This window comes from Tachyglossus aculeatus, chromosome 16 (assembly GCF_015852505.1).
Source record: "Tachyglossus aculeatus isolate mTacAcu1 chromosome 16, mTacAcu1.pri, whole genome shotgun sequence".
Lineage (NCBI taxonomy): Eukaryota > Metazoa > Chordata > Mammalia > Monotremata > Tachyglossidae > Tachyglossus > Tachyglossus aculeatus.
This window is the reverse complement of record NC_052081.1, coordinates 22,323,580-22,340,645: the sequence shown is the minus strand read 5'-3', so window position 1 is coordinate 22,340,645 and position 17,066 is coordinate 22,323,580. Positions and strand designations below refer to the sequence as shown.

The following is a 17,066-nucleotide window of genomic DNA, read 5'->3' as shown; positions in this document are numbered from 1 at the left end:
TCAGGTTCACTGCATCACTGCTTGTGAATGGCTATGACAGAGAACTCTGGAAACCAGAAGACAAACCCCCCTTTTCCCTTTACAGCATTTTGATAATTTCAAAACCAATCAGTATTACTTATTAAGTGTACGCTTGTTACGGGCAAGGAATAGGTCATATTGTTATATTGTACTCTCCCAAGCTCTTAATACAGGGCTCAGCACAAAATAAGTGCTCAATAAATAAGATGTATTTATTGAATACTGAGCATATGGACGAGTACAATGTAGTTAGTAAACAAGATCCCTATGCTTTAACAGCATACAATCTAGCAGGAGACACAGATATTAAAATAAATTACAAGTAGACAGAGGAAGAGAGGATGTGCACATGAGTAGGACTTAAGGAATTAGGGGATCAAAGCTATGTATATTGCTATGGAAGGTCTTGAGTACTTAGTTGGCCCCAAATGCTTGTCAATTATGCCATGATTTGGGGGCACGTTCACAAGTCCTCTCCCTTCATTCATTCATTCATTCAGTCATATTTATTGAGTGCTTATTGGGTGCAGAGCACTGTACTAAGCACTTGGGAAGTACAAGTTGGCAACATAGAGAGACGGTCCCTACCCAACAGTGGGCTCACAATCTAGAAGGGGGAGACAGACAAAATAAAACATATTAACAAAATAAAATAAATAGAATAGTAAATATGTACAAGTAAAATAGAGTAATAAATCTGTACAAACATATAGGTGCTGTGGGGAGGGGAAGGAGGTAGAGTGGGGTAGATACAAGGTCGTCAGGTTGTCATTTCATTCATTCATTCAATCGTATTTATTGAGTGCTCACTTTGTGCAGAGCACTGTACTTTTCATTCATTCAGTCGTATTTATTGAGCCCTTACTGTGTGCAGAGCACTGTACTAAGCACTTGGGAAGTACAAGTTGGCAACATATAGAGACAGGCCCTACCCAACAACGGGCTCACAGTCTAGGAGGGGGAGACAGACAACAAAATAAAACATTTTAACGAAATAATATAAATAGAATAGTAAATATGTACTAATAAAATAGAGTAATAAATCTGTACAAATATCTATACAGGTGCTGTGGGGAGAGGAAGGAGGTAGGGCGGAGGCAATGGGGAGGAGGACCTGTGGGGCTCACGGCCTCAATCCCCACTTGACAGGTGAGGTCACCGGGGCCCAGAGAGGTGAAGTGGGTAGCCCAAGGTCACCCAGCAGAGGCAGGATTAGAACCCATGTCCTCCAACTCCTAAGCCCGGGCTGTTGTCCCGAAGCCACGCAGCTTCCCTCATAAGCCAACCCCCCAGCTCTGAGGGGGGCGGTGATTAATTCGGGGTCCGGGTTTCCATCCCGGGGCTGCCGGTCCCCTCCTGGAAGGGCGTCGCTGAGCGAGGTGGCGGGGGGAAGCTCCCGGGGCTACTTATGCAGTGGGTGGCCCTCAGGGCCATGCAGAGAAGCAGCATGGCCTTGAGGAAAGAGTTTAGGACTGGGAGACAAGAGACTTGTTTTAACTCCATCTCTACCCTGATTTGCTCTCTGACCTCAATGCCTCAGGTTCCTCCTCTTTAAAATGGGGATTAAATACCTGTTCTTTCTCCCCTCTTACTCGGTTAGCCCCGTGTGGGACAGGGACTGAATTTATTCTGATTATCTTGTCTCTGCACCGGTGTTTAGGACAGTGCTGGGCACTTAGTAAGTGCTTAACAAATACTGCAATTATTATTACTTTCAAGCCCCCCATTCTGAGGCTCAATCAGTTGTTTACTGCTGTCCTCAGGTTTTCTACCTCTGAGTAGATGGTTTTGATTCTGTCATTATTTCCCAGTTTCACTTACCAACTTGGTCATAGATACTCTGAGCTCATTGTGGTCAGGGATCATGTCTATCAACTCTGTTGCATTATACTCTCCAGTCACGTAGTACAGTACTCTGCACACAGTAAACACTCAGTAAATACTGTTGATTAATATAGGTAGGGCTTCTTGGGAGTGTGTTGCACAGTGCCTGGCACATAGTAAGCACTTAACAAATATCATTAAAAAACATCCTTTAAAATTTCTCTATGCAATTCCACCATAAGAAAAATAACAAATGACATAAAACATACAACCTTCACATGTAATATGTAATATTAATGACTAGTTATTGTGTAAGTGCATAAAATCATCTGTTCCCTTTACATAAAATAACTGGTCAGTAGTCACTGTAGGAAGCATGAATATGATTCTTGGGGTTGAGGACTTGGCTCTCACATTCTCAAAATGTTTCTTAACTGGTCCCATTCTTCACTTTTATAGTCAGACTGAACGTCAAGTATATCAGAAAATCTGCACACCCAGTAGGCACTCAATCAGTACTAACAATTGATTTGTCTCATATCTGTTTTCTTTAAACTCTATCAAAACATGTATTGATTTTTTTTGTGAATTTCATATGACTAATAAGGAGTAAATTTTATGTCTGTTACTGATGTTTTCATTTAGGAGTAAATGGGCATTTGGGACAGGAGCCTGGGAAGTAGAGAGTAGAACCCCTTCCCAGTCTGTGATCACATCCTTGTTGGGCTCTGAAATAGGAGGGAAGGAGTGGCTCCAGAAAGGGATCCAGCCTTTCCACTGCCCCTTCACTCCCATCACCTTTTCCTCACACCAGGCTTCTGCTCATTCTGTTATTTCCCTGCATTGCTCCCCGGAGTCTTCACCAATGCACTTGATGGAGTTTGGTGGGACATTAAGGAACGAGGATAGCTTTTTCAAAATCCAAGGATTATTCATCTTTCCTCATTGAATGTAGCTCCTTATTCCACTTTTTTCACACCAGTTAATGTAATTATAGATTGTGCCACTCGGAGAAACTTTTCTGAATTGGAAAGTATCTGCCAAGCCAATGCTTCTGTTTCAAGTTGGCTTTACCGGGTGGAAGAAATTACAGATACTTGTGAATTTGAGGTGGAACGTTCTGCTGATTCTAAAGACCTTCCAGATGATAATAATAATAATGATGATAATAATAATGCTATGTGTTAAGCACCTGCTATAATAATAATAATAATAATAATAGTTATTATTATGATGATATTTGTTAAGTACTTAGTGTGTGCCAGGCACAGTACCAAGTGCTGGGATGGATACAAGCAAATTGGGTTGGGCACGGTCCCTACCCCATGTGAGGCTCACAATCTCAATCCCCATTTTACAGATGAGGTAACTGAGGCATAGAGGAGATAAGTGATTTGCCCGCGGTCGCACAGCAGATAAGATAAGAACACATGACCTCTGACTTCTAGGCCTGTGCTCTACCACTATGCCATGTTGCTCTTCAAGAAAAATTACCATGGGTTTATATACCTTCAGTATGATTTTGAGTGGGTAGAAAGAGCAGTCATAAATTTATATTACAAAACACATCACACCCAAATAGGGACTTGAAGCACTGTACTATGGGCTGGGGTAGATACAAGATGTCCAGAATGGACACAGTCTGGGTCCCACATGCAATTCACAGTCTAAGTAGAGGGAGTAGGATTTTGTCCCCATTTTACTGATGAGGAAACTGAGACACAGAGGAGTTAAGTGATGTTCCAAGGACACACAGCAAACAAGTGGCAGAGACAGGATTAGAACCCATGTCCTGTGACTCTCAGGCCCATGCTCTTTTCACTAGGCCACCATGCTTCCTGATAGTTTTAGTCCTTTTGATTCCATTATGTATTTCAAGGGCTGAATTGATTTTGCCATCTTGCTCCCCAAGAAATAGCCATTAAATCATTTATATGCACTGGCTTTTAAACTATAGATAACATTCCTTTTCTTCTTAGGAGCGACTGGGTGACATCCTACAAAGTCATGGTGAGCAATGATAGTCACACATGGATCACTGTCAAGAGTGGATCTGGAGATGTGGTGAGTATCACACCTATGCTCTTGTGCCACTTAAAGGGTGTTGGGTTCCCAGATTTATTGAGTATCAAATTAAGGGATTCCTCTGTTTATTCATGACCTCTAAGACCAAATTAGTATACAAAACAATATCAGATTTCAGTCTTTACTGTTTAATTTGTTACTGTGATTGTCTGAGCACTAGCCATTTATATTTCTGATATACATATGCAGTCTAAATGTTCTACAGCTTTCAAGTAACATGATTCTACTTTAATTCATACTAAATTAAACTCATGGCCATGCCAGAGTGTGGGCCTAGCAACAGTATGAAATATTAGTTAAGCAGCATGGCCTAGTGAAAAGAGCAGGGACCTGGAGTCAGAGGACCTGTGTCCTATTCTCAGTTCTTCCAGTTGCTTGCTGTGTGACCTTAGGCAAGTCACTTAACTTCACTCTGCCTCAGTTACCTCAATTGCAAACTGGGGATTATATTCCTGTTCCCCTTCCTACTTAGACTTTGAGCCCAAGTGAACAGGGACTGTGTCTAACCTGATTAACTTGTATCTACCCCAGTGCTTGGCCTCTCAGGATTGCACCTGGAGAGTTTCCAGTACTCTTCCGGCCTCTGCTATGGGTGGGAGAGTCAAGCAGAGGCCTACCCATTCCATTCCTAGCTTGGGCAGTGGCTAGCAAGTGGAAGGCAATCTGCTACAAGTCAAAACTCTCCCATGCTGGGCAGTAGCAGCATGGGAGAGAGTCGAGGGCAGAGACTTGAGCTTCCTGCGTGGAAGTCAGCAATGGTAAACCACTCCCATATTTTTACCAAGAAAAGTCTATGGATACACCACCAGAACGATTACAAATGGAGAGTGGGGTGTTCTGGTAGAGATGTGTCCGTGGTGTTGCTGTGGGTTGAAAATGACTCGATGGCATGACAAGACCCCAGTGCTTAGAACAGTGCTTGATACATATTCATTCATTCAGTCATTCCTTCAGTCATATTGAGTGCTTACTGTGTGCAAAACACTGTACTAAGCACTTAGAAAAGGACAATAAAATAATACACAGGCACATTCCCTACCCACAGAGAGCTTACAGTCTAGTGAGCATTTAACAAATATAATAATAATGATAATTAAGGTGACTTCACCAGGCCATCTTCTGGGCACTATAAATTCACTTCATCCTGCTCTCCATTCTGCTAAAGCGTCTCTGTTCTTCCATTCCTTCCTCCCGAACTCCTATGCCCACAGCCCTTCCCTTCTGCCTTTAAACACCCCAAGGTACGATCTTTGCTACGTGTCAGATATAGAAGTACAGGGAACAGCACCAAGACCCCCTACACAGTTTTGATAGAACTTAATCTTACCAAAGCATTTGATGCAATAACCACAGCAGAGCTCTGGAAATTACTAAGCAAATTTAGCTGCCCTGAAGGGTTCATCAAGGTTCTGAAACTGCTTCATTACAGCATGGCAGGCCGAGTCAGGTGCCCCTCTCCAACCCATTCCCCATTGCCAATGGAGTATAACAGGGATTTGTGGTGGGCCTGGTCCTGCTTAGCTTGTTCATTACAGCCATGCTGGAGGAGGCAACAAAAGATCTAGATGCATGTTTTAGAATATGCATCTCTGGTAAATCCTTCCATCTCAACAGACTTCGAGTATCATCCAAGATCCTAGAAGCTGATATTTAAGAATTCTGCATGCGGGCAACTGTGCCCTGGACACCCAGACCCCAGTAGAAAGGCAAATTCATTCATTCATTCAGTCGTATTTATTGAGCGCATACTGTGTGCAGAGCACTGTACTAAGTACTTGGTAAGTACAAGTTGGCAACATATAGAGACAGTCCTTACCCAACAACGGGCTCACAGTCTAGAAGGGGGAGATAGACAACAAAACAAAGCATGTGGACAGGTGTCAAGTCATCAGAATAAATAGAAGTAAAGCTAGATGCACATCATTAACAAAAAAAATAGAATAGTAAATATGTACAAGTAAAATAAATAGAGTAATCTGTGCAAACATATACAGGTTCTGTGGGGAGGGGAAGGAGGTAGGGTGGGGGGATGGGGAGGGGGAGAGGAAAGAGGGGGCTCAGTCTGGGATTATTATTATTATTACTATTTATTATTATTACTACTGCTTCTACTTCTACAGTGTGGCTCAGTGGAAAGAGCCTGGGCTTAGGAGTCAGAGGTCAGGGGTTCTAATCCCAGCTCCACCACATTCATTCATTCATTCAATCATATTTATTGAGCACCTACTGTGTACAGAGCACTGTACTAAGCGCTTGGGAAGTACAAGTTGACAACATATAGAGATGGTCCCTACCCAACAACAGGCTCACAGTCTAGAAGGGGGAGACAGACAAGTGATTAAACCACTACAGAAAATCAGCCAGGTGCTATGGACTGACAATAAGTCTAAAGACAACTGAGGATGTATCATCCTGCACCATGGAAGCAACACACACAGCTTCTCAGCTTCCTTGGGATCAGGAAGGGGGTGGAAACTACACTGGAGATCCTAAGCTCTTGGATCTGCACTTGTATCAGTGACCTTTGGTGATTGATCCTGAGCTCTTGGATCTGCACTTGGATCGGTGACCTTTGGTGATTTGGTATCTGCCCTGTCCTTAGTCCCACAGCACTTAATGAGAACCTCCAATGGCTGCCCATGCACCTTCACATAAAACAGAAACTCCTTACCATTGGCTCTAAAGTACTCAGTCAGCTTGCCCCATCCTACCTCACCTCACTGATGTTGAACTACAGTCCAGTTGGCACACTCTGCTCCTCTTAGCTCCAGTTTATGCAATTTGCCCTGATCTCGTCTATCTCACTCCTTTTCCACATCTTCACCTTAGCTGGGAACTTCTTTCCCCTCCATATACATCAGACCACCACTCTCTCCACCTTCAAAGCATTATTAAGGTCACATCTTCTCCAAGAGGCCTTCCCCGATTAAACCCTCTTTAACTCACCCTCCCTCCTGCATCTTCTATACACTTCAATCTGTGACTTTTGCACATTTGATAATCTCCCCACCCCCAATCCCACAGCACCTATGTACATATCTCTTAATCATGTATTATAAATTATTTATTCATGTTAACATCTGTCTTCCTCTTTGGACTGTAAACTTGTTATGGGCAGGGAACATATCTGCTAATTTTGTTGTATTATACTCTCCCAAGAGCTTAGTACGATGCTCTGCCCATAGTAAGCGTTCAGTAAATACAATTGGTTGATTGATTAAGAAGCAGGATGACGTAGTGGAAAGAGCATGGACCCTTGTCAGAGAATGTGGGTTCTAATCCTGGCTACTGTGGGATCTTGGCCAAATCACTTAACCTTCCTGTGTCTCAGTTTCCTCATCTATAGAAGGGGAATTATTAATAATAATAATGGCATTTATTAAGCGCTTACTATGTGCAAAGCACTGTTCTAAGCACTGGGGAAGTTACAACGTGATCAGGTTGTCCCACGGGGGGCTCGCAGTCTTAATCCCCATTTTACAGATGAGGTAACTGAGGCACAGAGAAGTTAAGTGACTTGCTTAAAGTCACACAGCTGACAATTGGTGGAGCTGGGGTTTGAACCCATGACCTCTGACTCCAAAGCCCGTGGTCCTTCCACTGAACCACGCTGCTTCTTAATTCAGTGCCTGCCCTTCTCCTAATTAGACTGTGAACTCCATGTGGGACCTGATTGTCATGTATTACTGGGCATTTAGTACAGTGCTTGGCACATAGTAAATGCTTAATAAATACCACAAGTATTATTATAATTATTATTATTATTTGCATATCTGTAATTTTATTTGTATTGATTTTTTTTTGTTTTGATGGCCGTCTCTCCCTTTCTAAACTGTGAGCTCATTGTGGGCAGGGATTGTCACTCTTTTTGTTATATTGTATTTTCCCAAGTGCCTAGTGCAGTGCTCTGCAGACAGTAAATGCTTAATAAATACGATTGAATGAATTAATATCTGTTAATTGTATAGTATACATCATTTATTTATATTAATGTCTTTCTCCTCCTCTAAACTGTAAGCTCCTAAAGGCAGGGAATGTGTTGTGTTGCAGTCTCCCAAGTGCTTAGTACAGTGCTCTGCACACATGAGAGAAGCAGCATAGCTCAGTGGAAAGAGTATGGGCTTGGGAGTCAGGTCATGGGTTCTAATCCTGCCTCTGCCACTTAGCTGTGACTTTGGGCAAGTCACTTCCCTTCTCTGGGCTTCAGTTACCTCATCTGTAAAATGGAGATTTAGACTATGAGCCCTATGTGGGACAACCTGATTACCTTGTATCCCCCCAGTGTTTAGAACAGTGCTTTGCACATAGTAAGCGCTTAACAAATGCCATTTTTATTATTATTAGTAGTAGTAGTATTACATGTTCAGAAAATATAATTGATTGTTAAAAATTTATATTGGCAACCCAGACCTAAAAGTTGTGACAGACTTCTGTTAGGTAGCCCAGTGACAAAGCAGAAAACCTTGACCCCATCCAATTTTCTCAAGTCATCATGCCCCATTTAGCCTCCATACCCAAACTACCTTCCCTTGATGACCAAATTGACAATCTCAACACCTCCCTTTCTACTGACTCACTCTCTTATCCCTTCGTTGATCTCGTGCCACTAACCCACAGTCCTGGATTACCTCCACAGTTCGCCTTCATTGCTCTTGTGCATGAGCCACAGAGTGCTGGTGGCGGATATCTAGACATCAGGCTGACCATGTGCATCTCAAATTCATCCTTGTGTGCTTTTAGCTCTCCTCTACCTGGCATAATTATTTCTCATTCAATCAATCCATCAATCAATCATATTTATTGAGCGCTTACTGTGTGCAGAGCACTGTACTAAGCGCTTGGGAAGTACAAGTTGGCAACATATAGAGACGGTCCCTACCCAACAGTGGGCTCACAGTCTAGAAGGGGAAGACAGAGAACGAAAGAAAACATATTAACAAAATAAAATAAATAAATAGAGTAATAAATATGTACAAACATATATACAGGTGCCCTGGGGAAGGGAAGGAGATAAGGCGGGGGGGATGGAGAGGGGGAGGAAGGGCAGAGGAAGGAGGGGGCTCAGTCTGGGAAGGCCTCCTGGAATAGGTGAGCTCTCAGTAGGGCCTTGAAGGGAGGAAGAGAGCTAGCTTGGCGGATGTGGGGAGGGAGGGCATTCCAGGCCCGGGGGATGACGTGGGCCGGGGGTCGACTGCGGAACAGGCGAGAACGAGGCACGGTGAGGAGATTAGCGGCAGAGGAGCGGAGTGTACGGGCTGGGCTGTAGAAGGAGAGAAGGGAGGTGAGGTAGGAGAGGAGGGGGCGAGGAGGGTGTCATTCCTTATTGACACCCATCCCTACTGCCCTTACCAGTTGTTCCAGACAGTTAACTCTTTCCTCAAGCCCCCTGCCCTCCAGCCTCCTCCATCCCTTGCCCCTAATGACCTGGCCACCTACTTTAATTAAGAAAGTTGACACAATCAGGTATGATCTCCTTAAAATCTCCCCTCCCCTTTTCCAGGCCCTCCCTGCTCCTGCCCCTTCAACTCTTCCGTCTTTCCCAGCAGTATCTCAAGAGAAGATCACCTGCTTTCTCTCAAAGTCCACCCCTACACCAGAGCATCTGATCCCATTCCTTCACCCCTTATCAAAACACTTGCCCCCTACCTTCTTCCCCCCTACCTGCCATCTTCAGTCTTTCACTCTCCAATGACTTCTTCTCCACTGCTTTCAAATATGCTCATTTCTCCCCTATCCTAAACAAACCTTCCCTTGACCTCATGGCTCTCTCCAGTTATCACCCCATCTCCCTCACACTATTCCTCTCCATACTCCTTGAGCAAGTTGTCTACACCCACTGTCTCAAGTTCCTTTACTCCAGCTCTCTCTTTGACCCTCTCCAATCTGGCTTCAGTCCCCTTCATTCCACAGAAACCTCCCTCTCAAAGGTCACCAGTGATCTCCTTCTTGCCAAATCCATCAGCCTCTACACCATCCTAATTTTCCTTAACTCTCAGCTGCCTTTGACCATCGCCCATCCCCTTCTCCTGGAGACATTATCCACCTTTGGCTTCATTGACACTGTCCTCTTCTGGTTCTCCTCTCTAGCCATTCATTCTCAGTCTCCTAAGTGGGGTCTGCCTCCCACCCCCTAACTATAAAATGGGGGTCTCTCAAGGTTTACTTCTGAATTCCCTTTATTCTCTATCTGCACTCCTTCTTTTGGAGAACTCATTTGCTCACATGGCTTCAGCTACCACTTCTGTGTGGATGATTCCCAAATCTCCATTTCCAATCCTGATACCTCTTCCCCTCTGCAGTCTCACATATCCTCCTGCCTTCAAGACATCTCTACAAGCTGCAGAATGGAAACAGAATGGTTTCAGGTGTTTCTATATTCTGGGATAGCATATCAAGTTTCTATAGTCTGGGATAGCATATACTTCCTTATCTCAACCAGCTTCAAGCACTAACCTTAATTCAGTTTCTGAATATTTTTCTTAAAATATAAAACAACATCAAACTAATTTTCTCTTCAAAATCAATCTTGGCTCCATTTTCAATTTCCAGAGCTGTCATAATCCTTTAGGAGTAATAACATTTGAGCACTTTTGTTTACAGATGTTCTTCCTTCTGTTAGGGTTATCCATATAAGTAGATATTTCATTTCCATGGTTGTGGGCTTATCAGGAGTTATGGTCATCAGAACCAAGGGCACTGTGAAACAGTCTTGTTGCATTTTTTTTTTTTATTTAATGGTATTGGTATTACTGCTACTCTCCCATCCTTTCCAGCAGTATCCTCAGAGGAGCTCTCCTCCCTCCTCTCAAGTGCTACTCCGGCCACCTGTGCTTCAGACCCCATTCCCTCTCATCTCATGAAATCTCTCGCTCCATCCCTTCTCCCCTACTTAACTTCCATCTTCAACTGCTCACTCTCCACTGGTTCCTTCCCCTCTGCCTTCAAACATGCCCATGTCTCTCCCATCCTAAAAAAACCCTCTCTTGACCCCACGTCACCTTCTGGTTATCGCCTCATATCCCTCCTACCATTCCTTTCCAAACTCCTTGAACAAGTTGTCTACACGCGCTGCCTCGAATTCCTCAACACCAACTCTCTCCTTGACCCCCTCCAGTCTGGCTTCCGTCCCCTACATTCTATGGAAACTGCCCTCTCAAAGGTCACCAATGACCTCCTGCTTGCCAAATCGAACGGCTCCTACTCTATCCTAATCCTCCTCGACCTCTCAGCTGCCTTCGACACTGTGGACCACCCCCTTCTCCTCAACACGCTATCTGACCTTGGCTTCACAGACTCCGTCCTCTCCTGGTTCTCCTCTTATCTCTCTGGTCGTTCATTCTCAGTCTCTTTTGCAGGCTCCTCCTCGCCCCACCCATCCCCTTACTGTGGGGGTTCCCCAAGGTTCAGGGCTTGGTCCCCTTCTGTTCTCGATCTACAGGCACTCCCTTGGTGACCTCATTCGCTCCCACGGCTTCAACTACCATCTCTATGCTGATGACACCCAGATCTTCATCTCTGCCCCTGCTCTCTCCCCCTCTCTCCAGGCTCGCATCTCCTCCTGCCTTCAGGACATCTCCATCTGGATGTCTGCCCGCCACCTAAAACTCAACATGTCCAAGACTGAACTGCTTGTCTTCCCTCCCAAACCCTGCCCTCTTCCTGACTTTCCCATCTCTGTTGACGGCACTACCATCCTTCCCATCTCACAAGCCCGCAAGCTTGGTGTCATCCTCGACTCCGCTCTCTCATTCACCCCTCACATCCAAGCCGTCACCAAAACCTGCCGGTCTCAGCTCCGCAACATTGCCAAGATCCGCCCTTTCCTCTCCATCCATACCACTACCGTGCTCGTTCAAGCTGTCATCCTATCCCATCTGGACTACTGCATCAGCCTTCTCTCTGATCTCCCATCCTCGTGTCTCTCCCCACTTCAATCCATACTTCATGCTGCTGCCCGGATTGTCTTTGTCCAGAAACGCTCTGGGCATGTTACTCCCCTCCTCAAAAATCTCCAGTGGCTACCAATCAATCTGCACATCAGGCAGAAACTCCTCACCCTCGGCTTCAAGGCTCTCCATCACCTCGCCCCCTCCTACCTCACCTCCCTTCTCGCCTTCTAGAGTCCATCCCACACCCTCCGCTCCTCTGCCGCTAATCTCCTCACCGTGCCTCGTTCTAGCCTGTCCCACCATCGACCCCCGGCCCACGTCATCCCCCGGGCCTGGAATGCCCTCCCTCTGCCCATCCGCCAAGCTAGCTCTCTTCCTCCCTTCAAGGCCCTACTGAGAGCTCACCTCCTCCAGGAGGCCTTCCCAGACTAAGCCCCTTCCTTCCTCTGCCCCTCGTCCTGCTCTCCATCCCCCCATCTTACCTCCTTCCCTTCCCCACAGCACCTGTACATATGTATACATATTTATTACTCTATTTATTTATTTTACCTGTACATATCTATTCTATTTATTTTATTTTGTTAGGATGTTTGGTTTTGTTCTCTGTCTCCCCCTTTTAGGCTTTGAGCCCACTGTTGGGTAGGGACTGTCTCTATATGTTGCCAGCTTGTACTTCCCAAGCGCTTAGTACAGTGCTCTGCACACAGTAAGCGCTCAATAAATACGACTGATTGGTTAAGTGTTTACTATGTGCCACACCCTGTTCTAAGCAGTGGGGTAGTGTCACCTGTTGCACAGGGACAGGTTTGAGGATCGACATGGTGAGAGTTAAAGACTGGAGTCAGAGATGCTGAGCCATACAAAATTTACTCCACATGGTGAATTGAACTTCGTTTTGGGGAGGAATATTCTTATTTTTAGTTATTCACATGCAGCAAATTGAGCTTCCCTCTCAGGAGGAATACACTTATGCATTACTCGCACATGGTGAAGCACTGAACTCCTGCCCCCGGTTGCTTCCCTCTCAGGATGAATTCACTTATGCATTATTCAAACCTGGCAAAGTACCTAGCTTCCCCCCATGAATGCTTCCTACTTAGGAGGAATACACTTATGCTCTACTCGCAAGTGGTGAAGCACCTGGTTCCTGCCCATGAACACTTCCCACGAACACTTCCCACTCAGAAGGAATTCATCTGTGTGTTACACACACATGGTGAAGCCGGTAGCTGACAACCCCCATAAGCATTCAGCGGGACACTCACTTTCCCAAGGTCCCTAACTTGATGTGGACAGAGTAGGCATTCCTCGCCCTGGGTGGAGGCAACATGCAGTCAACTGCTGCAAGTCTTGATCCACTGCCCAGAACATTGGAGGCAGCAGGTATTTAGTACCTGTCCTTCTGAGCTACTCGGGCTTCCTGATTCTGATTGTCCAAATCTCCACCTGTTCTCATACTCCATTGTTCCTCCATACCTTATTTTATTGGCCCAAGGGTGAGGGACCCTTACTTCTGCATTCCTGGCCTGGGGTGCCCAAAGGCTTTAGTCGTGGGGGGGTGCCCTACCCATGCTTCCTAGTTTCCGAGTTCTGAATTGTACTTCCCAAGCAGTTAGTACAGTGCTCTGCACACAGTAAGCGCTCAATAAATATGATTGAATGAATTTTTTTGTGCTAGCTCGAGTAGTCACAAGATAGCATTTGATCTTGAGATGATGGATGCCCTGGTTTATCTTGAAACAGGTAGATAAAAGCTAATCAGGTTGGACACAGTCCATGCCCTACAAGGGCTCATGGTCTTAATTCCCATTTTACAGGTGAAGTAGCTAAAGCAGAGAGACATTAAGTGACTTGCCTAAGGTCACATAGGTACAAGTAGGTTGTCATTAAAGGAGTGAAGTGCATGGGCTGAGTTGTAGTAGGAGAGCAGTGAAGTAAGGTGGAAGGGCAAGATGATTAAGTACTTTAAAGCTGATGGTAAGGAGTTTCTGTTTGACACAGAGCTGAATGGGCAACCATCATGCTTGGATTAATGTGGTAGCAATTTGGAGGAGCGGAAAGGGCAGACATTAGCAATGTTGTGAAGGTTTAACCAACAGGACTTAGTGATAGATTGAATATGTTGGTTGAATGAGAGAGAGGAGCCATGGATAATGCCAAGGTCTTGTGAAGTAGGGAAGATGGTGGTGCTGTCTGCAGTGAAAGCAATATCAGGGGAGGACAGGGTTTGGGTGGGAAAATAAGGAGTTCTGTTTTGGGCATGTTAAGCTTGAGGTGTCCTCGGGACATATAGGTAGAGATGTCCTGAAGGCAGGAGGAAATGTGTGACTGCAGAGCGGGAGAGAGGTCAGCACTGGAATTGTATATTTGGGAATCATCTGCATAGAGTTGATATTTGAAGCCATGGGAGCAAGTGAATTCTCAAGTACTGCACTAAGGCATTCAGTAAACATGATTGATTGCTACTACTATTATTAGTACTTCTCTGGTTCTGCTACTACTATTCTACTACCACTGTTACTATTAGATCGTAAGTGACTCAGAGGAGTAATGAATGGAAGCTCAGGGGCTTTAAGAGGTTAGTCAATCAATTAATCAGTGGTATTTACTGAATATCTGTGTGTGCAGAGCTCTGTTCAAAGTGCTTGGAGGACTATAGTAGAGTAAGTAGACATGATCCCTACCCTCAAGGAGCTTACAGTTAGTGTGAGAGAGAAATTTAAATGAATTACAGGTAAGGGAAGCATCCAAGTATAAAGATATTTACATAAGTGCTGTAGTGGTGGGGATTGGGTGTTTAAGGGGTATGGACTCAAGTGCTATGTGATGCAGTATAGAGGGAAAACAGAATGGAAAGATGAGAAATCTGGTGAGCCTATGGGAGCCATTTTGTTGGCTAGGAATCCATTTTGTGAGCAACTCTTTTGAACCCATAAACAACAACATGGGAAGGAATTTGAGAAGGATCTAGACTGTTCTGCAAGTCGGGTCTTTGAAAAAAACGAGTCTGTGATGTGGGGTACTGAGGGAGGGATAGCCTCCCCTCTACAATTTGCCCAGTAATAGGCTTGGAGCGATTCAACAACTGCCACAAAACCTGAGGCAGCGAATCAGGAACCACTGTGACTTCAGAAGTAGAGGCAGATAAAAGGCAGTCACCTTGAGTCGGGGTCCCCCAGGCCTCCCCTGCTACTACCCCTGGAGTTGAGTCACAATCACAGACCAGCACGACCACCATGAACCAGCTAAAGCTTGCACAAGGAGTCACACTGCCTCTCAAAGCCATCACGAACCAGCGCAGCTCCCACTAACCATGAACCGCGAACCTCTAAGAATCACATCAGTTGTTTGCGCCACTGCCACAGCCACCACAAGGCAGGGTGGCCACCCGTGAACCGCAAACTGTGAAGACTCACTGATGTTCGGGTCACCACCCACAGCCATGATGAGGCAGCGTGGTTGCCATGCATCCAGACTCCTCGGATTCCTCTGACGTGGGATCACCTCATTGAATTTTGGGTAAACCATCAGACAGGTAGCGGTGTTCGTGGGGTGTGTGTGTGTGTGTGTGTGTGTGTGTGTGTGTGTGTGTGTGTGTGTGTGTGAATTTGCATGTGTTTCCTCATTTAGTTAGGCCAATAATTGAATAAAGCTCTCTCCTGCATATAGTGGTGTAAGATTTATTTTTTTAACTTATCACAGAGCACCTGATCTAGGAATCTCCTGGTCATTACATCTGATTAGAATCTGACTCAGACATACTGGCCCAGTTAGTATATTCCCAACTGTTGGGGTCAGTTAAGATAGTGGGCTTTCCCAGCTCAGGAGGAGGGGCTGATTCGGAACCTATATCGCAGGGCCTGGGGCTTGTGACACGTAAATTGGCGACAAGGAAAGTTTTCATTTAGAACTTTTCTTGAGTACCTGCAAGGATTTTAGTAGGGGCTCGTGACATAATTTGGCGACAAGGATGGGATTCTGATACCATGACGGGATATTGAAACCGAAAAAAGCACTAGGGAGGTACTCGTGAGTGGTTGCACAGACTGGCGTCTAATTCTTTGTTATCAGTACCCTCTTTCTTGTCTTTGTTTTGCAGACTTTGTTGTCTGCATGCTTTGTGCTCCAAACAATACTGTTGGGGCTAGGTGTATTCCTCCCAAAAGGGAAGTTCCACTCACGAAGTGTATATTCATATCGGCACTTATTAAGTTTAAGTTGCAGACACCAAACCAGCATCTCATGAAGAATCAGGGTTTGTCTGAGACAGACAGGCCATGCTGTAGCCCGATACACATGTCCCTGGAAGGAGAGTGTTAAAGGCTCCTTAGGTGCAGCTAAATGAAGAAGTGTTCTTGAAAATGACTGGAGAGCATCCCCGTTCTGTGAAACTGCTGAAAAGATTGTGTGAATGTGTTGGCTTGGGTGTACCGTTATGTTTGTGTAAGTGTGAATGTGTAAGAGAAGCGTCATGGCTTAGTTGAAAGGGCACGGGCTTGGGAGTTAAAGGACATGGGTTCTAATCCCTGCCCTGTCACTTGTCTTCTTCATTCATTCACTCATTCAATCATAATTTTTGAGCACTTACTGTGTGCAGTGCACCGTACTAAGTGCTTGGGAAGTACAAGTTGGCAACATATAAAGACAGTCCCTACCCAACAGTGGGCTCGCAGTCTAGAAGGGGGAGACAGACAACAAAAGAAAACATGTGGACAGGTATCAAGTCATCAGAATAAATAGAAGTAAAGCTAGATGCACATCATTGACAAAATAAATAGAATAGTAAATATGTACAAGTAAAATAGAGTAATAAATCTGTACAAACATATATACAGGTGCTGTGGGGAGGGGAAAAAGGTAGGGCAGGGGTGATGGGGAGGGGGAGAGGAAAGAGGGGCTCAGTCTGGGAATGCCTCCTGGAGGAGGTAAGCTCTCAGTAGGGCTTTGAAGGGAGGAAGAGAGCTAGCTTGGCAGATGTTCAGAGGGAGAGCATTCCAGGCCAGGGGGAGAGTGTGGGCTGGGGGTCGACAGCAGGACAGGTGAGAATGAGGCACAGTGAGGAGGTTAGCGGCAGAGGAGTGGAGGGTGCAGGCTGGGCTGTAGAAGGAAAGAAGGGAGGTGAGGTAGGAGGGGGCGAGGTGATGGAGAGCCTTGAAGCCAAGGGTGAGGAGTTTTTGCCTGATACGTAGGTTGACTGGTAGCCACTGGAGATTTTTGAGGAGGGGAGTAACATGCCCAGAGTGTTTC

The 17,066-nt window shown here is 45.3% G+C and overlaps 1 protein-coding gene and 1 non-coding gene across 2 annotated transcripts in view; both read left to right on the top strand.

Moving 5' to 3' along the window:
* CPXM2 (carboxypeptidase X, M14 family member 2) overlaps nt 1-17,066 on the top strand; it is a 194,665-nt gene that overhangs the window by 103,569 nt on the left and 74,030 nt on the right. Inside the window, exon 5 of the mRNA XM_038758418.1 lies at nt 3,825-3,909. Coding sequence (XP_038614346.1) covers nt 3,825-3,909 — 85 coding nt within the window. The remainder of the gene's footprint in view (nt 1-3,824; nt 3,910-17,066) is intronic.
* Nucleotides 4,467-4,604, top strand: LOC119938946. The gene has a single exon (XR_005454629.1). It is a non-coding gene; the product is annotated as a small nucleolar RNA SNORA7 (small nucleolar RNA).